We start from the raw sequence: 24,284 nt of genomic DNA, 5'->3' as shown, positions 1-24,284 counted from the left end.
GCTCAGCAGACCACCAGTCTGGGGCAGGATGCAGTGTTCTCTACACACCCCTATCAGACCATCCCTGTGATCCGTTGCTGGGCATGAGGACAGCAGTGGCAATGGCTGGACCATGAGGCAAATGCCACGGCAGAGCTGTAGGAAAGGTCTGAAGAGAAACCAGATCCACGCACTGTCAGCTAACAGAGAAGTGGTGTAAAGAAGGGAGGCAGGGCACGAGGTCTCAGAGCACAACTCTTACCAAATCTCTTCTTCAAATAATTCCTCTCCATTTCCTTGCTTTCATTTTCAACTAATAATTTATAAATACATATGAATATCTATAATATCGATAAATATGGATAGCTGTAGATACCGATATCAATATAGATATACTCACTGTTTAATTATGTGCAAGTGTGGATATCCAATTATGGATAAATAAAGTGTGGTATATATGTATTTCATAGTAGTATGTGTGTATGTGTGTGTGTGTGTGTAAATATATTTAAATAACTTAAGCTGTCCTGTTTCATGTATCAGGTTGGGAAAAGCATAACACAAAGTTTGGTAATTTCCCGTTATCTTGTTTACAGCCTATTAAACTGGAGATTGGGGAAGAAAAAAACCTGCTGGTCAGATTTGACCCTTCCCACAGATGCGATTTGAACAACTGGGTGGCAGAAGAAACTCTAGCGATCAAGTACATGGAGCACCCTCAGGTGGACAGCCTGAGCCTGCGCGGGGAAGTGCATTACCCCAACCTGCACTTTGAGACCACCGAGCTGGACTTTGGCTGCATCCTGAATGACACCGAGGTGATCCGCTACATTACCATCACCAACTGCAGCCCGCTGGTCGTGAAGTTTCGCTGGTTCTTCCTGGTGAACGATGAGGAGAACCAAATAAGGTAGGGCCGGCTCAGCGGTCCCGGGCGCCCCCTCCACTGTTCGGTTTTTGCTCCTCCAGCCTTTGCGCTGGGTTCCTGTTTTCTGGGCACTGGTCTTTCATGAATACTTTTGGTTCTGACTACTAATTATTGACAGAAATAACCTAGAGGCCGAACTCACGGTCCCTCCTGGGTTTCCAAGCAAGAAAGGCGCTCGAACGTCTTTGAAAGCCCTCGCTGCCACCAATTAACAGAGCGATGCCCATAAGCCTGCTTTCATTTTGAATCTAGTGGTTGGATCATTAGAACTTTGTCACAAAAAAGTAAAGTCTTTGTGCAGTTTTCTTAATAAGCATTTCAAACCCAAAGCATGAATTGCACAGCACAACGCATTGAGTATGTGTCACACTGAGCTCCATGTTCTGCACATTTCAGTGGGTTTCCTTCTGGCCCATATATATATATACACACATATATATATATACACACACACACATATATATACACACACATATATATACACACATATGTACAAATAGCAAGAGGTGGTGAGTACCGAATGGGAAAAGCTATCTTCACAATATTGGTGCTTAGAGGCATCACTCCTGTTAAATTCAACGTAAGTTCAATTAGAAGCTAAATCCAAACTTAATTTGGAAAACACGCCTTTTAAAAAATACAAACAAACAGCCTGTTTTAGTCAGGTCGCGGGAACATTTTCATCTGGGTCAAGCCTCATTCGTGACCAGGACTAATGGGCTTCTGTATATTTTTTTATTGTGGGTTTTGACAACTCAGTTGTCAGCACTGGATGCTGAGTGGCCATGCTTCACTGAGGAAGACTCGTTCCCTTGGCTTGTCCGTGCCTCCTGCATGCAGTGCGCATCTTGTCCGTGACAGCCACCCTTCCCTTTCCAGCACTGTTACCGTGGTAACAGTGGCTTGCTCTGGATGTTTCTCATAGGCAGCTAAGGATGACCCAGCATAGCACCAAAGCCAGGTCCGGGCCTGAGCCGTGGAACCTGATCTTCGGGAGTCAGGGACTGTTTAGGTTTGAAGCGAAATTCTGTAGAGGATGAACATTTAAAATAATTATGGAAAAACCAGCCAACCTGACCTAATGAGCTTCGAACGCCAGATTCTGTGAAGTTGTTCTGATGTAACATGACTAAATGAGTTCATTCCATCTGGGAGCAAGGGATATGCTTTATTTATTTTTTTATTTTTGAGGCCATTTCCATAATTAAAATAATGCCATTTTGAAAATGTACTTGGCCAATACTGGAGATGATACACTCAAATTTTTTATTGCTTTATATATTCATTTAACCATTCTTTTACTTTCTTTGGTATCATCTGATATCTTGATATTGAGCACCTGCTTATAATTTATTTTTCATAATTTATTTTTCATAATTTATTTTTCATTCATTCAGAGAGTCATTGAGAAAACATTTGAGAAGTGATCCTGATGCACCAGATAATGTGTGAGACTAACACATTACTAACATTATATTCTCCTCTTTTTCCCCTCATCTCCTCAGCCCTTAGCCAGCAATAACTCTGCTGGACTAGTAGGATGCTGGGTTCCCTCCTGACCCTCTGCCCTTCCCGACAATTGCACTCACCCCACACCTTCACTTAGCCCTGTTTCTGTATCTCCACCCAGACCCCTCTGCTGAGTTCCCAGAGCATCACCTTCTTGACATCTCCTCCTAGATGTCCCCAGGTAGCTCACATCCCACATGCCCCACACTAACCTCAAGCCCTCCCCTTTTCTCCTCCCTTGCCTCTCCTCCAGGGCCCCTGTCCCAGTAATGGCATCACTGTCCTGGGAATCATCCAAATTCCTTCCCCTCCCTAACCGCACCCACTTCATCAAGTCCATCACCAAGTTCTACCCATTCTGCCTTCTAAAAACCCCTATTCCCATTCCCACAGTGTTACCCTAGTTCAGGCCACCGATGTCTCCTGCCTGGCCCATTGTGATGGCCCCTCACTGGGCTCCCTGCTTTCCTCATGCACCACAGTCCATCATCCACACAGTAGCCCAGTGACGAGCAGGGCCTGCCTGGGTTTTCAGCCTTAATGACACTCATTCTTCTTAGGATAAAGTACAAAACACCATATTTGGCAGGGCTCAGCAAGTGCCAGTCCCTGTATTTCTCTCTGGTTTTGTCCCTTAACTCTGCTGTCTCCATGCCGGCCTACCATGTGCTGTTCCCATCCAGTGCTGTTCCTGTCTAACTGCTCTCTCTCTGCTGAAAAGTCTTCCCCCCTCTTCAGCTAGCTCCCCCATCACGTCTCAGCTTAAAGGTCCTTCCCCAGGGAAGCCTTTTCTGAGACCCTTCCCTAGATGAGGGCCCCCGTCATAGGCGCTGGTAGCCCGTCTCCTTGGGGACTGGTCACATTTGTAATATGGCTCACTGTCCAGCTTCACAGCTGGCTCTTAATTGCATTTGAGGCCCTGAGGCCAGACAGCACGTCCGGCCTGTTGCCTGTGGGGCCCAGAGTCCAGTCATGAGCACAGAGCCGGGCCTCACAGGGTATTTTCTAATCAGCTGCTCCCCCTGTTCTCATTACTATTTGTACTGAAACGAGAACCGTTTCCTAACTGCTTTAAGATTCTTTTCTGTCAGCGTCCTGGCACCTGCCAAATGAAAAAGGTTCAAGGCATAAGGTCACCTTGAATAGACAAAAAGCCGCTTCCCCTCCAGATAGACTCTGAGATCAGGCCGTCAGGAAAACATACAGCGCGCATTGGCTAAAGGTCACCTTCATCAGCTGGACCAACGCTGACCTTTTTTTCCAATTAGAATCCTTCTAAGCCTTACAGTTAGTAAAAGAAACAAAGGTTAAAGGGGCTTTTCTTCTTTCATTAAGCAGGGCCTGAGGATGCCTGGACTCCCGGCGTCCCTTCCTGTCACAGCAGCCACGCACCTGCCCTGCGGGGGGAGGGGGGTGCGTGTGCACAAGCGTGTGATTTGGTAGGCAGTTCTGGCCATACAAAGAATCTCTCTTGTTTGAGTATTTTTTCCCCAAGTTGGCCCTCAAGTCACATATAGGAACCAAAATCGAAGTAAAATTGACAAGCATGCTAAGTAAGCACTCCGTAAGAGGGAAAGCCAGCCACTGGCTTTGAAACACACGACGCCACGTGCATGGCAGGGCTCTAGGCTGGCTTTGGCGGGTGACAGCCTGTGCTGCTCACACGCACACATGTAGTGAGGAAGCTGGGGTGAAACATAAGGCAGGGCATGCTCGCCGGCCCAGCCGGCACGCGGGACGTGCCCTTTCCTGCGGCTGTCTCTGCGGCCTGACTGCTCGGCGGGGTGAGAACACGGTGTTTCGCGGCATCTGTTTGAAAGAGCAGCAGGAGGAAGCTCGCACTTGAACCAGCCTTTACTTCTAAGAGGCCAGAGAGAGCCAAGCAGACACCGGCGCAGCTGGTATCTCTCCAGGCTCAGAGCTGCAGCGCCGAGGCGATGCTACAACTTAGAGCACAGAGCCAAGCGGTCTCCAAGGACAGCTCTGCCTTTTTATTTCCAAATCAGATTATAAATAAATCGAATATGAGGGCCTAAGGGAGCCCAGCCCTGGAGCAAAGGAGCATGTGTTGTTCTCACATTGATTTTTCTGTGATGAGCATAAGTTGTCCAATATTGTGATTAGAAGAGGAGGGTGGGAGGACTGGAAGGGGGTGGAAGAAGCCTCGTTTTCTGGATGCTTCCATCTGTCTCTTCCTCATCACTCAGTGTCTTGGAAGTGAAACTTTCCTAAGACGCGATCTGTTGGTGGTGGTAGAGGTCCTGGGCTGAGGTTGGACATGGCTGTTGAAATCCGGGCTCTGACCTCTGGCCGTGTCTTTCTGGCCCATCCCTGTGCCTGGGTTTACTCGCCTGTAAGGTGGAGATAATGTATAAACCTAAAAGAGTTGTCCTGAGGATTAAATGAGAGATGTCTGTAAAGTGCCTATGTCTCCAAAATACCAAGGAAAATTGGGAATTGGTTTCCCGAGGGTGCCTCCGCCTCCCTCATTCCTTTGTATCAAGTGCTGCTAAGTGAAGGTCTCCCCAGGATCCTAAAGGGTTAGAGCACTGGGGTCCTTGGACATCTAGATGATGGACCCAGACCCCTTTTTTTCCTGACCAAGGGTAGAAAATTCTTTTCCTGTACCGGGCTGTATTTGTCAAGGCTGAAGCCAGGCCTCAGCAGGTGACAACCCCAGGAGGGCCAGGCTCAGAGTGCCTCCCTGACTTCCCCACCACTCCTCCCTGCAGCCAGCAAAGTGCAGACCCTGATGTGATCAGGGTAGGCACTTGCTTTGCCCAAGGGTCCAATTTTTTTAAAAAGTAAATATTTAGAGGATAGGCTGGAGACTCTTCCCAGGGCAACTTAGGAGGTGTGCAAAAGCAGGGGCACAGTAGGGAAGGAGCCCAGGTCACGGGGTCACTCAGGAGCAAAGTCACTCCCTTTAAGGAAACTTGAACAGGCCATGCTGGCTTCACAGACTCCATGACTGTAAGACTCTGCTAGTTCTAATTGGTTTCTCCTGAGACGTCAGGATTGGAATCCAGGTCCCGCAGTTAATACTGCCTTGGGTCAGCCAATCACTGTTAGTGGCTGGAAACTCACTGCAGACCATCTCCAAGCCTGAGGGCCTTGGAGATCACGTGGATGATGGGAACTTGGAATTCCCACAAAAGGGGGAAGCAGAAAATGGGGATTGATTCGTCCATGGGCTGGAAGTTGATCTCCAGGGTCTCCCTCATCATGCTGACATCAGTGTGTCCCAGGAAAATCAGGAAATAGCCAGACAATTGTGGAAGCAAAAGCAAATGAACAAAGAGCTTACAGCAGAAATAACGAGTCTGCAAACTGAGAAAGCGTCTTTGCAGCATGAAAATTCAAACCTAAAAGATGATTCAACAGCTAAAGCTGAAGCTTCGAATTCTGCCTGATATACACGAAGATCATGTAACACAACTACAGAAACAACTGATTGAGGCGGAAACATGCTGTTTAGAAATGGAGAAGAAATTCCCCACCATCTGGAAAAACATGAACTCCACCTCTCAGTTTCTGAACATGTATAAGAAGATGGCCCAAGACATGAACCAGGAACTACGAAGAAGCACTTTCTACTATGAAAATGAGATCCGATGCCACCAGAAAAGAGCTGAAGGAGCCTGGATGGCAGCCGAGTTCACTGAGAGAAAGGTCGAGGACCTGAGGAGAGAAAATGATCCCAACAGGCAAATGCTGGCCAAGGTCAAGTCCAAGTCCCAGCCTTTCCCAGGTCTCCCTTTTGCTCCTGCTGCTCCACCCGCAGCCCACAGAGGCCCTGAAGTGCCAGCCCATCCTCTGGGTCATCAGGTCCCCAGAGCTCAAGAATCCAGGGTCACTTGCCGATTTGACTGAGCTTCCACAGCAGCTGGGTCCTAAACACCCACAACATCTGCCTGTGTAGCTGTTCCAGTAATTCTGTTTGCTCTCTTTAGTTTAGCTACTCTTACTAAATTGATGCCACAATTACCCTTAGTAGTGCACAGCATTATAACTTACAGTAGTATTATTTAAATATAGATTTGTTAATATAATTCTCATGAACACAACATTCCCCATGAGACCCTTTAGAATTATATACTAGAAGTATTTTTATTTAAATGACTACTATTACCCAAACTGTCATCTAAGTTTGACATGGACTTTTGAACAAAGACTATGATTGTATGGCATGGCTGTTATTGCAAATCTATAGGAGTAACTTACTGTGTACCTGAAAAATTTTGGGTTGGTTTTAAAAACCATGCAAAAAGAAAAACTTGAACAGGACAACACCTCATTCAAACTACATAATATTTTCATTACTTTAGTCCTAAATTCGTAGTTTAGTCCTGAAATCATAGGATAGTTTAGCCCTAAATTCATAGATTGGAAATCCTTAGATTTCTTTCCTCCTTTATAGTTTTTTTCTTATTCTTTTTTTGTCTAAGATACTGTTTATTGTTTAGCATTTCTAAGTTTTATGCAGTCAAAATAGAAAAGGTTTCTCTTGATGGCAAACACACACATACACTCTCCCCCTCTCTCTCATACACACACATACACATAGTGAAGATACAATGTCTTCTTAGCTGTTTTGAATCTGAAGAAATGTAAAAACATCATTGCAAACTTTTGATAGATCTTTAAAATAAGTAAGTCAATAGGAAGAAAGGAAAATTAGGGGACACATGGTTCTTTATTTTTCTTTCAAAACAAAAATAGATATGTTGACTACCACAGGGCAGGCCCTGGGGGTCCTTGTACCCAGCCATCCCAGGCTGGCCTCTGAGGCAGGGTTTGCTCAGCTGCCTGCCCCATGTGACCTTGACAGGTGGCTAAGTGTCCCAGCTTCGGCTTTTTTATCTGAAGTGAGGCGGGAGATAAGAGCGCCTCCCACATACAGATGTGATGAGGATTGTATCAGCCCGACCCGCAGAGCTCTTGGAACCATGCCTGTCACATAATGCATGCTCAGTAAATGCCAGCTGTCATGGCCATTCCTTCTTGAGGAAACTGAGTGGCTTGGCACCTCTGTGATGTTAATACTGGGCCATGTTTGAGAAGCAACATCCCAGAGGTGGCTTTGAGACACTTTCTCCTGTAATCAGTCTGAAGTGGGTTCAGGACCCGGGGAGGCCTCACAGGGTCCTAGGGCCACAGGTGCCTCCCGCTGGCCTAAGCTTTGGTCCCTTCCGTAAATATCCCTCTCTCTTCCCTGTGGGCCCCACACCTGCCAGAACCCTTTAAGCTTCTGCACGTTTTTTTTCACCTCCCAGAGAAGTTTGGATCCGAGACAAAAGCAAGCATGGAACCCTGGGGTTAGAGGAAAAGCACTCTGATGAGGGGGCAAGAGGGGTCAAAGGAGTCCCACAGATAAAGTTCCAAGGAACAGAGAGTGTTTGTGTTATTTGCTAGGGCAGTCATAACAAAGTACCACGGACTGGAAGGCTTAAACAACAGATATTTGTTTTCTCAACATCTGGAAGTTAGAAACCAAAGAGAGATCAAGGTGTGGGAGGAATGGTTTCTGCTGAGGGCCATGAGAGAAGAACCTGTTCCAAGCTTTTTTCCTGGCTTATAGATGACCCTCTTCTCCCTGTGTCTGCCCTCTATCTGTGTCTGTTTCCAAATTACCTCCTCTTATGAGGACACTGGTCATATTGTGTTAGGGCCCACCCTAATGACCTCATTTTAACTTAATTACCTCTGAAGACCCAATCTGTAAATATGGTCATTTTCTATAGCGCTGGGGCTTAGGACTTCAACACATATATTTTGAGGGAGGCCAATTCGGCCCATTACAGTATTTATTTAAAAGGTCAAATCAAGCCAATCAGAGAAAGACAAATGTCAAATGATCTCACTCATATGTGGAATCTAATGAACAAAATAAACTGATGAACAAAATAGGCCCAGAGGAATGGAGGCTTGGAAAAGACTGACAATCTCAGAGGGGTGAGGGATGGGGGACGGGAAGAGGTTAACCAAAGAATTTATATGCATATATGCACAGCCCAAGGACACAGACAGACAGTGTGGTGAAGGCCTGGGGGGATCATGGGGGGAGGGAGGGGGGGAGGAAATTAGGGACATCTGTAATAATGTCAACAATAAAAAATAAAATAATGAAAATAATAAAAATAAATAATCAAATCAGTAAATACAGGAGGACATATTAGAAGAGTAAAAAAAGCCCTGGTAACAGAAGCCCATAAGCCAGGGACAACTTACCAAAACTGACTCAAAAAAAAAAAAAAAAAATTTATATACATATATATATATATATGAAACCCAAATGGTTTTATAACCACTGAAGAAATTAAATAGTTTCAGATCTTTCTGTTATAAAACACTAAGTCCTGATAGTTACAGGCAAGTTTTTTCCAAGGAACGAATAATTCCAAACGTACACAAGCTCTTTTTAGAAAAAAATAATAAAAGAAAATGTTACCCAACTCATTTTGTGAAACCAATTGAATCTTCATACCAAAACCCATTAAGCCAGGTCAGAGACATAAATATTTCAGGTCATTTTCATTCATTAATTCAAAATATAAATGCAAAATATTCATCAAAATATTAGCACACTGAATCTGGCAAAGGGTAAAGAGATGGGATGTCATGATCGAATTAGTTTCATTTCAGGAATGCAAAGGTGGTTCCACATTAGAAAACCTAATGGTTTAATGTATCACGTTACCGCAGGAAAGAAGGAAAACCATCTCATACAGATTAAGGAAAAATGTCCCATAAAACTAAACAATTGTTCTTGGGAAAATTTCTTAACCTGATCTAGGGTAACCTGAGAAAACAATAAAATGCTAAAATCATTTTGGGAATATATAAAAATAAATGAAAGGGGCTAGATTTGCAAAGAAAAATAAAACTGTCATAATTATCTACATAGAAACTCGAAATAATCTACAGGCAAATAATTAGAATTAGCCAAAGAATTTAGTGAGGATGGTGGATAGGTATAAATGTGAAAGCCAAGTTTTTACATTAGAAGAACACGTAGGACAGTGATCTCCGAACAAGGAAGAATTTCTTAAACAAGATGCATGAGCACAAAACCTTAATGAAACTATTCATAATTTTTGCATTAAATTGGAGAATTTTGAGTCATCAAAAGACACCATAAATATTTAAATTAAAAGAGAAGTCACAAACTGAAAGAAGATTCTAGCATGGCCATCATCTTCAAATTATAAGTGTACATAATCTATAAAGTATGCCTTGAAGAAGAAGAAACATAATTCAGTTTCAAAAAGGGAGCTCACGGGCAGTTATTTCACAGAAGAGGAACTAGGAATGGCCGATAGAGAGAGAGATTCCGCCTCCTTAGTGATCTTGAAAACGGAAGTTAAAACAACAGCTCGACACCACTGCACACCCCCAAGCGTGGCTAAAATTAAACTTGACCGCACCAAGCACGGCTGGAGACACGGAGCCACAGCAGCTCCGGCACTGCCAGTGAGCGTGTCTGTTGAAACGGTCCCTTTAGAAAGCAATTTGCCATCCTCTGGTGAGGCTGGTCGTGAACGTCGCCAAGGCTAGCCTGCCTGGTCGCGTCGTCTCTCCTCGGTTCAGCCTCCCTCCTCGGCACCCAGCTGGTGGGCAGGGTCCACGGCCTTCCTTCAGCACCCTCCCTCGGGCTCCTACGCGCTCTATGGACAGCTGCCCCGCCTGTTTGCCCCTGGCCCACCGGGCGGATCACTGTCCCCCGGCTGCCCTTGCATCATCTCCTGCCTGCCTTCTGAGGCCTGCTGCTTTCCACGGCCAAGCTTTCTGTCTGTGCTCCTGTCTATCAGCAATTGCCCCTCACCCTGTCTCGAGCTCTCTGTACCTTTGCCCCCGGTGCCAGTGCTCCACGTGTTAGAAAGGCCTCCTCTAAATCCCCTTGTTGCATTAAGCACCGGCCCTGTACAAGGCAACGTAAGAAAACAATACCCTCGTCTCCTCCATTCACTCCCCAACCCGGTTTAAGGTGGCTTCTGGCCCTTCACTTAACTGAAACCGCCTCACTGAAAGATCAGAAATGATTTCATTATTTCACACACTCCTTGTCGTCCCCTCTCTCTTTATTGTGAAATTGCATCATACATGCAAAAGTGTATAGAACATAAATACATAGTCTAAGAATAAGAATGAAATGGACGTCCATGTTGCATCACCCCCATCCTAAGTGTGACATTATTAGTGAACTTGAAGCCTCCTGTGAAAGAGAACAGTGCGAGGTCGACCTCCAGCAGACCTGCTTATACTCCATGCTGAAGCCCCTGAAATCCTCCCAGGCCCTTCATCTCCTGGCCTCCTGTAGCCCATCCATCTAGAATCTCCTCTCCTGCTGGGATGGGCCAGCTAATCTATCTGGCAGGGGATCAGATTAGCCTCTGGGACTAACCAGGAGGGCTGTAAGCCATTTCTCAAATCTGAGCTTCCAGAAACAAGTTCTTACCTTTGTAGTTGGCCTGCAAGTGACTCAAGGCTTAGCAGAGGGAGACCTTTCACTCTCTTCATGTTTAATTTAAAAGTGATCACCATCTTAGGGATCGTTTATTCTGCTTCTATTTGCAGTTCAGTTCAGCCCAATCTCCTGAGATACCGTATTTTTTACCCCATAGAGAAATTAATTGGGATGTTTTTCATTTCAGTTTTGATTGTTACAAAACTTTTTGTACAGCTTTTATGTTATTATAGAAGAACTCTAGTTACCTTATTACAGATTCATTCTTTTTAAGGCATCTTTCCAATGTCTCTAATATTGGTAGAGGGCATCAGCCTTTTAGATATTTAGTGAGCTAAGCCAGCTTCTGAAGAAGTCAGTGGAAAGTATCAGTGTTTATCTGAACCTATGTTAAAGTGATGTCTGCTTGGTTCTTTCAGCGACCCGATTCTTAAAAGGAGCGCAGTTGATTTATCTATGTGTTCATATTAATTAAAATCCCCCAAAGCCAGCTACACCTACTGAAGACTGGACCTTAAAAGAAATTGACTTTAAAAACCGTTCTGTTTTGAAAATATTTCTAAAGAGCTTTGAGGCTGATTATAAGGGAGATTTCCCAGCCTCCATGTTCGGCTGCCTAAGAGCATGCAGCAGTGGGGACACCTTCTGGAGCTTTTATAGAAATGGCCATTTCTCACAGAAATCACTCTGGAGAGCTTCATGGTAGATTCTGGGCACATTCTTCCACGACTCACCTCACAGCAAAACTCTCTGTGGGAAGTCTCTTCAAGGGCAAGGGCAACTGTGCCTTTCCTTTCCTTATCTAGATATAATCAGGATGGGTCCCTCCTATTCCAAAAACAAAAAACAAGGTTCTACAAAATACATTGTATCTTCTTTATGTCATGGATTTCAATTACTTTTAAAATGAAAAAGCCTGCTTTGGAGTCACTGCCATGGGTATGGCATGGCATGGAGGAGAAGCCCTCACCTGTTGATCAGCTAGACTGTCCGGTAAAGTTGTTAAGAGTATGAGCTTTGGAGCCAGGCTACCTTAGCTCAGCCACCTGCTCTCTGAGCCTCAGTTTCCTCATCTGAAGACTGAGGACCATCCTAGTACCTACCTCATTGAGCTGTGGTGAAGATTTAATTAGGCAGTCCTTATTAAGTGCTTAATATAAGGCCTGGTAGAGAGTAAGTGATGAGTAACTGTTGGATAGTTACTTAATTAGGGCCTGTCTTAGTCCGTTCAGGCTGCTGTAACAAATACCAGTTACCAGGTGGCTTACAAACAATGAGCATTTATTTCTTACAATTCTAAAGGCTGGGAAATCCCAAGATCGTGGTGCAGACAGATTCAGTATCTGGTGGGGCCCACACTTCTGGTCCGTAGACAGCATTTTTTTTCCTGTGGGTTACATGGCAAAAGGGACAAGCTGGCTTTCTGGGGTCTCTTTTATAAGGGCACTAATCCCAATCAGGAGGCCTCAGCCTTCGTGACCTAATCACTTCCCAAAGGCCCCACCTCCAAATACCATCACCTTCGGGGTAGGATCTCAATATATGAAACTGGGGGGGGACACAAACATTCAGACCACAGTAGGGCGCTCATTTTATCACCATTCTTTGTGTCCTCCTTGCTGCCATCTTATAAATCAGTGATTCTCAGCCTTGAATGCACATTAGAATCATGCCGGGGACTCTCTGATATCCTGACTCCAGGTAAATCAGAACTCTGCAGTTGAGGGTCAGGCGTCAGTTGTTCTTAAAGTGAGAATCACTGTTTTAGAAGCCCCAATTTCAACTGCTTTTGAGAACCTTTAAAAATACAGTTTTCACTCCCTCAGGCCTGAGTAACTTGGGTTTCAGCAACTCAGTGATGGCCCACCAACTTCCACCTTAACACAGGTGGCCAGTTGGAAGCAACTTGGGACATAAGAAAGTCAGAGGCTCAGGCAGACTGCTTTCCATAATGGGTGTATATCTGCAGTTCACGTCCCCTTCTCATGTGGCAGAGCTAGACCGTGCTGGCAGGGAAGGCACCGAGCCAGCCCCATCTGTTTCCATCTGTCGTTTGCTTCCCATTGTGGGAGGTGCAGGGAGTGTAAGACCACAAAGCCAGGCAATAAATATGGAAATGTGGGTTGGGACTTCATGTTAGTGCCCAGAGAGGCTCAGGAATTTGCCCACTTTTAACATGATTTTAAAGCCATGATTATAATCTGCTCCCTTTAGAAGCAGGAATCAAGGGCCTATCTAATCTGGAGCAGGTTTGCGATGTGTAGCCAGAGGAAGGGAGAGAGGGATGGAGGGGGGAGAGGAAGGGAGGGGGAGAGGGAAAGGGAGAGGAAGGGGAAAAGGGAGAGGGAGAGGGAGGGGGAGAGGGAGAGGCTTAAGAAGTGAGAGAAGCAGAAGTTAAATGGCCAAGAGGAGGAATGGGAATGGACAGAATGGGTGGAGCTGAGACTGGTGGAGGAGCAGTGAGGGCCACCCTTGGTCACCTGTGCTTCCCCAGTTTGTGCCTTGCAACTCCTCAGCCCAGCCAGGGCCGGGAGGAAGCAGTGTGTGTGAACAGGGAATAAAGTGGCAGGAGAGGATCAGCCCCTCTCCTGTCCCCATGGCTGCTGTCCCCCTTCCTGTCATGGCTGCCTCCGTTGCTGGCCATCACTGACTCTCGCCCGTTGCCAGTCATCATCATCATCATCATCATCATCACCATCCTCGTCATCTGCTTCCATGTGGCACCTGCCCCCACCCTCCATCTACAGCAAGCTTCTCGCTGCACCTGGAGGCCCCGGGTCCTCAGTCCTTTCTCCTTTACAGGCAGCTGTCCCCCAGGCCGTACATCCTTTCCACCCTTCGCCCAGAAGTACCTCTTCCTCCAGATGCAGTTCGATGGGCTGCCCCGTCATGAAGGCTCCCCACACGTCCCGGCGGCGCTGGTCTCTCCCTCACCTGAACCCCAATAGGCGCTCTCACCTGAATTTCAGGGGTGATGGCGCGCCCCACCAATCCCAGCACAGGAACGGCTCGTGGGCACGGGCATTCACCATGACCCAGGCACCCTGCTGAGTCTGTTACTTGAACTAACTCACCCTCACGACAATCGGACAAGGAGGGCTCTGTCACCAACACGGTGCCCAGGCCGCATGGTGCGCATACGGGGAGCCAGAAATCAAACCCGAGCCATGCGACCCCACAGCCTTGCTCGGAACCACCGGCACTCTGCGCACCTTGCTGCCAGAGCCCTTGTACCCCGAGTTATAGCCATTCCCGTGTCTCTGATTCCAACCCCGGCTCTGAGGCCCTTGAAACAAGAATTGACTTTCTCATATTGGATCATCCAATGCTGCAGTGGTTCCCGAGAAACAGAGCCCGAAATGGTGATTTGGGGCAGGTGATTTATTGAGGGAGAGCTCTCAGGAGGAATTAGAAGAGAGTAAAAGAAGCAATACAGGGGCGAGGGGAACACTCTGGGAAGGCGTGGTTTTCAGAGGTCTTGCCTCTGCCTGAACCCAGGGCGGCTCTGGAGTGCGAATTGCATCAGAGTTTGTCCCAGAGACGAGGCTGGGCTTGTCCTCACCCCCATCAATCCTTGCCTGTAGCTCACGCCCTAATGGGTGAGACGACATAACCCCCCAGGCAGCCCCGCGAGCAAGGGCAATGCTTCAGAGAAAGGCGCAGCCAGCGCCCACGGCATCCAGGACATGGGTGCGCCTTCTAGTAACGGGGATACAGACCGTGTGCCCATAGCATCTGTTACAGTTGTAACTGCAAAAAGTATTAAATAGCATATGAGCCAGACAGCACACCTGCAGGACCTTTTTATCCAGCTGTGGCTGTCTTCCCCCTCTGCAGTGGACACGCCAAGAACCCAGGTCCAGCGAATCAATGAATTAGAAGTCATTGTGTCCACTACAAGAGACTTTGAGACCTCATCTTTGGCAGATATCCAACATACACCGTTCTCTCTCCACATATTGTCTGAACTACAGCACAAAATATTAACTGAAACACATACATGTTGTTTGGGTTTTATTTTGATGGGCCACTGCTTCCAAAGAAGGGAGAACAGGAAATAAGGGTGGTGGACATTTTTAAATTTGCAGCACCAAAGAATGTATTGATCCAAAGTTACCAAAAATTGAAAATAAAATGTGAAGAGGGAAACTGCTGAGCCCAAACCAGTGTGGCTGATTGACAGTGTGGCTGACATTTACGTGGTTCTGTCACAGCTGAAGGGGAAAGAGGGGTTTCTTTCCTGGCTCCTCCAGTGCATCTGATATGGGTAGCTCTAGAAATGAAGCAATATTGATTTTTTTTTGTTTGTTTTTTGCTTGTTTGCTGTGCCCTCTCTTTTAAAAATAACTGAATCTAATCCTGTTTGGGTCAGCATAACAGGAAAGTAATCATCTGTTCCTGAGGGTAAAATGAAATCTGGTCCAAAAAGACTCTACCAACATTCTATTTCAGTTTTTTGGAGCAGGTTTTCAACTTTAATGATAAGTGGAAGCCTTCATTATGATAAAGGCTTTGCCATCTCCTGTGGCTCCGTCTGTTAGCAGGAGGGCTGCCTAACTTGTCTCCTTTGCTTGTTTCCAAAGAGACCTCTCACTTCCCAATTGTCCAGGTAGCATTGTCAACTGAGGTGTTTTTTCTCAGGTCTGTGGACATGCTACGGCTTTGTGTTTTCCTTGCAGATCTTCCCATATGTTGTGGGTTTTTTTTTAACTCAGCACAGCATCCCAGGGGGGTGCACATGTTGGATGAGAGAGTGCTATTGTGTTGGGGCAGTGATCTGACAGAGTCTCCCCAGGCATCTCTCTGACCTGAGGTGATTTAATAAGTGCTCTGAACTATCCTCCACAGATTCTCACTGTCTCTGGCTGGCAAGGCTGAGTGATAGCCCCATATTAATTATCAGCTCTAGTCCTTAGCCACCATGTTGCCATTTCTACCCATGGTAGGTTCTAAATCTGACTATACATTAAAATCACCTGGGAAGACTGTTAAAAATCTAACTCCTGGGCCCTACCTGGGACCTGCCAAATCAGAATGTACCCAAGGATGAGGTTCAGGAACCTTTATTTTAATGAGCTTCCCAGCACCCAGCCAGCATGGGTCCTCTGCCCAGAATGGTGTGGTTTCCACCTAAGGTAACGTCAACTAGAGACATCTGGCCTGGAATAAGCCATTCGGAAGGTCACAGTAGAAGGTGAAAAGAGCTTTCCACTCTTCTCCAATGCCGGGGGTAGGCAGGTGGGCGGGGGGGCAGAGTGAAGGTGGAGGTGCAGAACAGCCAAATTATCCTGCATGCTACTTACCTGTTCTCATTCCACCATCCGTCCATCCATCCATCCATCCATCCATCCATCCATCCATCCATCCATCCATGCATCTGTCCATTCAATCAGACATATATTGAGCTAATGCTGTTTGGAGTGCCCTGTAATGTTAAATGTACAAATACCATACAAGCCAACAGTTCCCTTCCTAGAGATTTACCCAAGAAGAATAAAAACATGTCCACACAAAGACTTACAGCAACTTTATTCGTCGTATTAAAAGCTGGAAAGAGCTGAGGTGTCCATCAGCAAGAAGATGGATAAACACCCTAGTCATCTATACTATGGAATACTGCTCAGTGATTAAAAGACGGACTGCTGCTCCTGGCAGCAACATATGTGACCCTGAAAACATTCCACTGCGCAAGAGAAGTAAGACATGGGAGAGCACATATTAATAATTCCATTTCTGTGCAGCTGACAGCACGTCTAAGCTATGGCGATATAGAGCAGCTGAGTGCTTGGAGCCGATGGACTAGGCAGGGGCATGAGGGCACTTTTGGGGGTGATAGAAATGTTCTGTGTATTAATATGATAGTGGTTTCATATATACATATATATTTTTTTTTTTGTAAAAACTCATCAAACCGTGTGCTTAAAATGAGTGCATTGTGTATGTAAATTATACCTCAGTGAATACTGGCTCACTAAGTGATACTCAGCATGGGAGAAATCATGAAGTTTACAGAGGAATGTCCAAAGTTTAGGAAGTGGCACTCAGGTACATGCCAGAGAGTGGACAGTGTCCTAAAAGGAGTGCAGATGAAATGCCCTGAAACTTATGTGGGAGGTAAAATTTCTTCCATGGAAGGACAGGAGTGTTGGTGCCTCGTACAGTAAGTGACATTTCTGCTGAGCCCCTGAGAAAAAGTAAGTGCATGTGGGGCCAGAATGGATATATAAGAGACGCTGGGTTGAAATTAATATCAAGAGCCTGAGATGTGGGAGGGGAGGAGTCCCTAAAAGGCCACACGGACCCTGAGGGGAACAAGAAGAATGGGGGTGACCCCACCACTCTGGCGTTTGTGGCATCCAGAGGCCTTTCCAGTCAGTGAGACCTGGACAGTTATCAATTTCCCCCTCTGTCCTCTGCTCAGAGAACTTGAGTGGCAGTAGAGCAAACTGGCAGGGCCAGGACCAGGGTGGAGCAGTCGAGGCCCCAGAGAAAAGACGTAGGAGGCAGGGTCATGCAAAGGCTGAGCTGCACCTACAGGACCAGAGAGTGAGTGCCTCACATTCCTCACCCTAGGCCTGGCCCTGCTTTCTGGTTCGCTGGGAGCAGAATCCTGGACTCATTCCTTCGTAGCCATGCCTGAGCTCCTACTTCATTCCAGGCACCGTGTTATGACATAGTAGATACAGTGTCCTCAGCAAGCTCACAGCCTGCCAGGGACCAGAGATGTAAGTGTGAGAGGGGAAACCCAGGGGCTATGAGTACTCAGAGAAGAGACCCTCAACCCAGACTGGAAAGCGGCGGGCAGCAAACTTGCAGGAGAAAGTGAAAGGTCAGCTAAGGTTTGAACGAGGAAGGGTGTAGGGCAGCTCCTTCTGGACCTGCCCGGTCTAGGATTTGGAATGTGGCCTCAGAAACCGAGAGCCCACCCAGGTGCTGACTTGCAACAGCTGATGTGACTGTGTCTTCTCCACGCATTTGTAGATTTGTGCCGTGGTTGAGGAAGCCCTACAGTGCCCTCCAGTCGCAGGTGGAAGCCATCCTGGTGACCTCCGCCTCCTCCAGCTCGCCAGAAGTCTCAGCAGTAGCATCCCCTGAGATTGATCTAAGTGATTTTGTTAAGTAAGTGCAAAGCCAGAATGGATTTTTTTTTTTTTTTTTTAATAGCATTCTTCTCTCTGCACTGACTTACATTCTCAAACTCATCCCTTATTTATTCATCCAACCACTCACCCGTCAACAGTTTAATGAGTGCCTCCTATGTGTGAGGCCCGGAATAGGCATCTGGGATATGGAGTTCAAAGTCATCTCTGCCCTCAGGAGGCCATAGCTTCCTGCGTCCTGGGGGACTGAGCCCTTCCGACCACATTGCCCTCTCCAGCTGCCCAAGGTCTACAGCCAGGGTCAGGTCAAGGATAGCAAGCAGAGGAGGATAGGACAACTGGTCAAACATTATATCCTCACAATAAAATGCTCCATTAAACGATGAAACTTAACACTGAGCACTGAAGATACATTCAAATTGTCTGAAGGATTGTCAGAGCTTCCCAGAGCTTTTGGTAAGTCGGACATGGGCTTGATAGGCCAGGAAAGAAGGGTTGGGCCTACAGGAAATTGACCAGTTTGATGCCCTGGACTGCTTATTTGGGGGCAGGGAGTGACAGAGCACTGACCACTGACCTCTTGAGAAAGGCTCCCCTTGAGTGAGAACCCCATTTGTTCTTTGGGGCACAACAGTGGAGGGAGGAAGACGGGGTTCTCATGTTGAAGGTGTGTTGTGATGGCTGCCAAACGAGTGATTCTCTACATTTCATTAACTCCCCAGGACTGTCTTTGTGGATGAAGATATTAGGTCTAAAGAAAGAGAACACAGAAAAGCAGAAGTGTCCAGCCTGATCATCTCAGATGTACGCTTTCCTTTCCCCGGGGTGGATTGGCAAGTTGAGGGTCCTTCCCATAAAGCAGAGGCAGAGGCAGATCCAGGAGCAGAGTGGCAAGGGCAACGCTGGGGTTTGGCTGCAATGAGGCTGCGAAACTTTATCCTGGTCAGGTTCCAACCAAACACCTACAGAGCCAACACCTCAGTGAAAGCCCAGACACCTCAGCAGTAGGTTTTCTCTATAATGGAAAAACTAGTTTCCTCTAAACCTTAGTGATCTCATGCTCTTCTCAGCCCCTAGATAGTGGCTATAAGAGGAGAAATAAATATTTTCCTCAATAATTTCACAGTAAAAACAAAGAGGAAATCAAGAGAGTTTACAAATTCATACCCTTAAATTCTCTTAGAATGATGTAAAAGCAAATCATTGGAGACGCATATATTTTCATACAAAGATGTTTGTTACAACACTTTAGAAATAGGAAAAAAAAAAAAAATGGAAAAATGAATTCTTGTATGTCCATGAGGATAGACGATTTGCAGTGGCAGAGTGGGGGAAGCAAGCATTGTCACCCTTGTGGGTAGGAGTATGAGTTGGCATAGCCTCAGTGACATATGATTTGGCAAATGTATCAGAATTTAAAGTGCACACTTCCTCTGCAGGGAAATTATTCTCCAGATACACCTTCACATTTACATCTAGACGTGTAACTATTCTTGTACACTGCAGCTTTGCTGGTAAAAGCAAAAAAAAAAAATTTTTTTTGAAAATAACTCCAACCAATACGAGGCCTGTTGAATAAACTAAATTATATCTGCACAAGAATTACAGTATGAAATTCTTTTGCAGAAAATGGGAACATTCTTTATATACTGCCTTGGCGCAATCTCTGATATGTTAAATAAAAAATACTACGTGTTCAATTTTTTTAAACTATTTTAAATGATGCTTATGAAAATATTTAGTCACATGGGAAAGCAGACCTCATGTTATAATGTCAACTGAAAAATCAGAATACAAATATATATATACATATATACACACATATATTCATATATCTACAGTAGAATCTCTTGGTTGATTTGTATTTCTCTTTGAATTTTTCTGTATTTTCCAAATATTTTGTGAGTATATGTATGTATATAAAACACTTGTCTTTGGAATGTTAATTTTTTTCTATTTCCAAAGATGTTTGTCATAGAAAACTCAAGAATTCAGGAAAGTGAAAGCAAAAATCCTCAAAATCCAATCATTTATAGAAAAATATTACTGAAATTTTAGCAACCAACCTCTCAGATGTATTTATTTGCATATGCAAATCTCTGAAGGAATTTACATGCATACGTCTTCAGGTGTAATACAATGGCATATGTCATTTTACATCAATGAAAGTGCTTCTTCACTCAGTAATCTGTATGCACATCCTTTCTAGTCCATAAACACACACTGCATCATCCTCCACAGATAGAGCGCCACGTACACTTCATTTGAGGTGATCCCCTATTGATAGGTATTTAGTGGGCTTCTTGAGTTTTGCTATTATAAATAATACTGCAGTAAACATCCTTGTACATACATTTTGGGCAATTGTCCAATTATCGCCATAGGAAAAAATGTATTACAGGCATACCTCAGGGATATGGCAGTCCATTTCCAGACCACCACAATAAAGTAAATATAGCAATAAAGCAAGTCACCTGAATTTTTTGGTTTCCCAGTGCATATAAAAGTTGTTCACACTATAGTGTAGTCTATTTAGTATGCAATAGCCCATGTCTTTTTTTTTTTTAAATGTACATACCTTAATTAAAAATTACTTTATTGCTAAAAATTGTTAACCTCTCTGAGCCTTTAGGAATTCAAAATCTTTTTTCTGGTGGAGAATCTTACCTTCAGTTTGTAAACAAACAAACAAAAACCCCATAAGCAATATCTGCAGAGCACGATAAAGTAAGGCGCAATAAAACGAGGTATGCCTGTATTCTTAGAAATATATACAACACACTTCATTTTTCTCCCAGTGAGGGGAGGAGCACATTGGTGACCCCATCATAAATGCTTGCTAACTTTTCCTCACACCTCTAAGTTCGAGGGATTCAAAGGGAACTCTGCTGAAACAGAAAATAGAGCCAAACCAGGGCCAGGTGCAGTTTCAGGAAGCCCTGTGGATCTCTGGAGGGGCCGAAATGCTTTCGGTTGGCAGAGGAGAAGTAAACACCTCCTGGGCCCTAAGGTCATCTGACACACTAACTCTTGTCACTGAGCATCTGCTTCAAGTTAGCTATTTAAATCTTGCCAGAGCACTATTACCACCATGACCATCATATATTTTTAGGATGCTGAGCTAGTCTGCTTGGATGGAGTCAAAGAAGTTAAAGTGAGGGATTAATTCATAGATGGACTGAACTTTAACTTACCTCTTGCAGGCCGTTTGTCCTGATAGATGCTCTTACACAGAATGACTTTCTCTGCAGGTGTTTGATATTTTGCCCCTCTACGGGGAGCTGTCGCCATATAGTAGCTTCCAGGTAGCTTTCACCTTCTATGGACACTGTGACATTATCGCACAGGCTAAAGCTCTGTGCAAAGTGGAAGGAGGGCCCACCTATGAGATAACACTAAGGGGAGAGGCATCCATGGTCAACTATTCCTTTGACACCAAGGACATCAACTATGGATTACAGGTATTGCCACCCATCGGGAGCTTTCCTGCCTTTGCCTTATACATTAGTAATCGTCCTGGTGCTCTAATCTCTCTGGAGCCCCCCCCCCCCCCCATCGCCAAGAGTCTCACCATCTCCCTTATCCTTAATCCCTCCCCTGCCTCCCTAACCGTGATCATCCCCCCCACTGTCAACTGTCTGCCAAGTGTAATCACTTGCTTTCCTCACTGTCTCCTGAAATTCAGCTTGTTAGACACTAAAATTTGCACCTTACCTCTCAATCCAGAAGCCCATTCCAGCTTCTCTGTTTCTCTCAGGGACCCTACTTCTGACTCAATCCGTTGGGTTTGCGATCTCCACTGCATTTTCCACTGCACTCTCTCCTTCGCCTCCACACACATCCTTGCAGCATCCATGGTTTGCTGATTCACCCAGTGGGACCCCTGAGTTCGTTTTCCCTTCCCAGCGCCACTGTGGTTATCACACTGCAGGTTCTCATCAAGCCACGCCTGAATTATTATGGCAGTTTTTGGCAAACTGTCATGTGCATACGAGTCACCTGGGAATCTTGTTCAAGTGCAGATTCCGATCCAGTAAATACAGGGTGGAGCTGAGAATTTGCATTTCTAACAAGCTTCTAAGTGATGCCTGTGCTGCTGGTCCATGGACCCCATGGAAGCCAGGGATTACAATGCATCCTTAGCTCCTACTGCTAACCCATCTAAACATCATTGCTGGATAGATTTTCCCCAAAATGCATTTTTATCCCATCCATTCCTGAACAGTTAACCAGCAGCATTTGGGAAAGCTACATAGTACTGAGAAAAGAGTATGGTTTTGTAGTCAGAAGAACTATGATAGTATTCTGGTTTTACTTCCTAATGACAGTGTCACCTTGGGCATATCACCTGACCTCTCCAAGCCTCAGTCTCCCTCTTCTATAAAATGGGAATGAAGTAGCAATGCCTGTCTCACCAGGTGGTTGTGCTTATTTAAGTGACCGGTCAATACCGTGCTTGGGCCAGAGAAGGCCTTCCATCATGAGGTCCTTTCTCTGTCACCCATTGGATCAGATCCAAGTATCTCCACTGGGTGAGGGTATCCCAAGCCCCTCTATTAACTGATGATTCTTACATTAAACCTTGTTCTTCATAATTCCCCATTATAGCCCATTCATTCATTTGTGGCCAAGCTATTTTACCCCCTGGCCCTAATTCATCCCAGCGCCTCCTGCCTGCACACTAACTCTTAAATTATTCCACTCGTCCTGCACCCTGCCAGCCCAAACCTACACGTACTGTCACTTGTCTTTCTCTTACTTTATAGTCTCCTGGCACTTAAGTATATAGTCTTTGCAATAATATAATGTACCTTCTAATTTTTGCTTTGGAATAATTGCTAGTTAATTCTATGTCTTTACATCTTCTCTTCCCAATTAGATTTTGTGTTATGTACTCAGAGACCATATTTCCTATCAAATTTTTAATGAGGATTAGATCCCCATAATATAGCTACTGCAGGTATAATTGCTGAATTGTATATGTGTATGTGTGTGTGTGTGTGTCTATAGGTTAAAGATTGTGGCTAAAATCAAATTCACCCAACACCTATTGAGACTTTTTTTATTATGCTAACCAAATAGAATTCTCTTTCATTCCTTATCTCCACTCTGGGTAAGTAGTTCTGGCTGAACTCAGAGGGTATTTTTTAAAGCAGCTGGTCTTTGCCTGAGCTTGTCCTAAGAACCCCTAAAGTGGCCTTAGTTTGTGGTTATTGGACTTGCTGGTTAGCTGCTGAATTATGTGAGCAAAATCTCGGGAAAAAGGACATGTCTGGCCTATTATTCCTATGTCTTGCCATATAAATAGAAAAATTCATTCTAGAACATTCTGAACTCAAATCTTTTTTAAAAGAGCAAATCTTCTTGGTGTAGAAAAGTTTACCTTAAGATCCTCTAATGTAAGTACTTTGTGATATAGAAACTGAAGTCCGGGGAGGTGAGATGCTCATCCCACAGCCATAGTGAACTATATGAATTGTTAGAACTAAGGTGGAGCCAGGTGTAAGGGGTCTAGTGCTCCTCCAGCCCCGGTCGGCACTTTTTTGTGGTACTAAAATGAGAATTGGCAGCGTCTACATCATGAGAAATAAAATCCGCGTCTGTGAGGCACGTTTGTCTAGCCACCTTTGTTGGGATGATAGCAGCTTCCCAAAGGGTGGTAACGGGGATCACTGTTTTCCTCCCTCTGCTCAAGCTGTTTGACCGGGTCACAGAGAATAAAATCACGCTGAAGAACACTGGGAAAGTTGGCTTCGAGTTCAAGGTGCTGACCAAATACCAGTCTTCACTGGACAACCTTCTGCCCGGAGTGCCACTAATCCTGCCTGTCTCAGTAAGTGGCCATTTGATGATGGTCAGAGGGGCCCAAATTCAAACCTACAAGCCACACCCCAGAGGTACGTCACATTTCACTAAACATTCGCTGCCAGGATTATGGGAATGGTGTTATTAAAATTAAAACTAAAGAGCTCTCAGAAGCAAGAAAAATAAATAAATCCAAGCACTCCACTCATTTACTAAACAAGTATGTCCCGAGTTCAAGCACCAGGGGTCCAGCAGTGAATGAGACGATACAATCCCATGGATTTTTTTTCATGATTATAAGATAGTGTATTTCTACTATGTCCTCACACTTCCCTTGTAATTCCTTGAAGCTAAGGGCCTCCTGTCCATTGATTTCAACAAATAAGAGCAATTTTTCATTAGCAGGTGGTGAAAACACCAGTAGACTTTAGTGAGCCAAACTGGTTTTCAAAGCAAATGCAGGAAGTAGTTTCTTGTACGTAGTGTGCTAATCTTT

The 24,284-nt window shown here is 45.1% G+C and overlaps 1 protein-coding gene across 1 annotated transcript in view; it reads left to right on the top strand.

Moving 5' to 3' along the window:
- Positions 1 to 24,284, top strand: part of HYDIN (HYDIN axonemal central pair apparatus protein) — a 241,291-nt gene that overhangs the window by 117,420 nt on the left and 99,587 nt on the right. The window contains 7 exon segments of the mRNA XM_087827374.1: positions 576 to 889; positions 17,865 to 18,002; positions 18,706 to 18,787; positions 20,853 to 20,881; positions 20,883 to 20,970; positions 21,235 to 21,444; positions 23,679 to 23,816. Coding sequence (XP_087683500.1) covers positions 576 to 889; positions 17,865 to 18,002; positions 18,706 to 18,787; positions 20,853 to 20,881; positions 20,883 to 20,970; positions 21,235 to 21,444; positions 23,679 to 23,816 — 999 coding nt within the window.

This window comes from Miniopterus natalensis, chromosome 18 (assembly GCF_054644295.1).
Source record: "Miniopterus natalensis isolate mMinNat1 chromosome 18, mMinNat1.hap1, whole genome shotgun sequence".
NCBI classification, from domain to species: domain Eukaryota; kingdom Metazoa; phylum Chordata; class Mammalia; order Chiroptera; family Miniopteridae; genus Miniopterus; species Miniopterus natalensis.
This window is presented reverse-complemented; position numbering and strand designations above follow the sequence as displayed.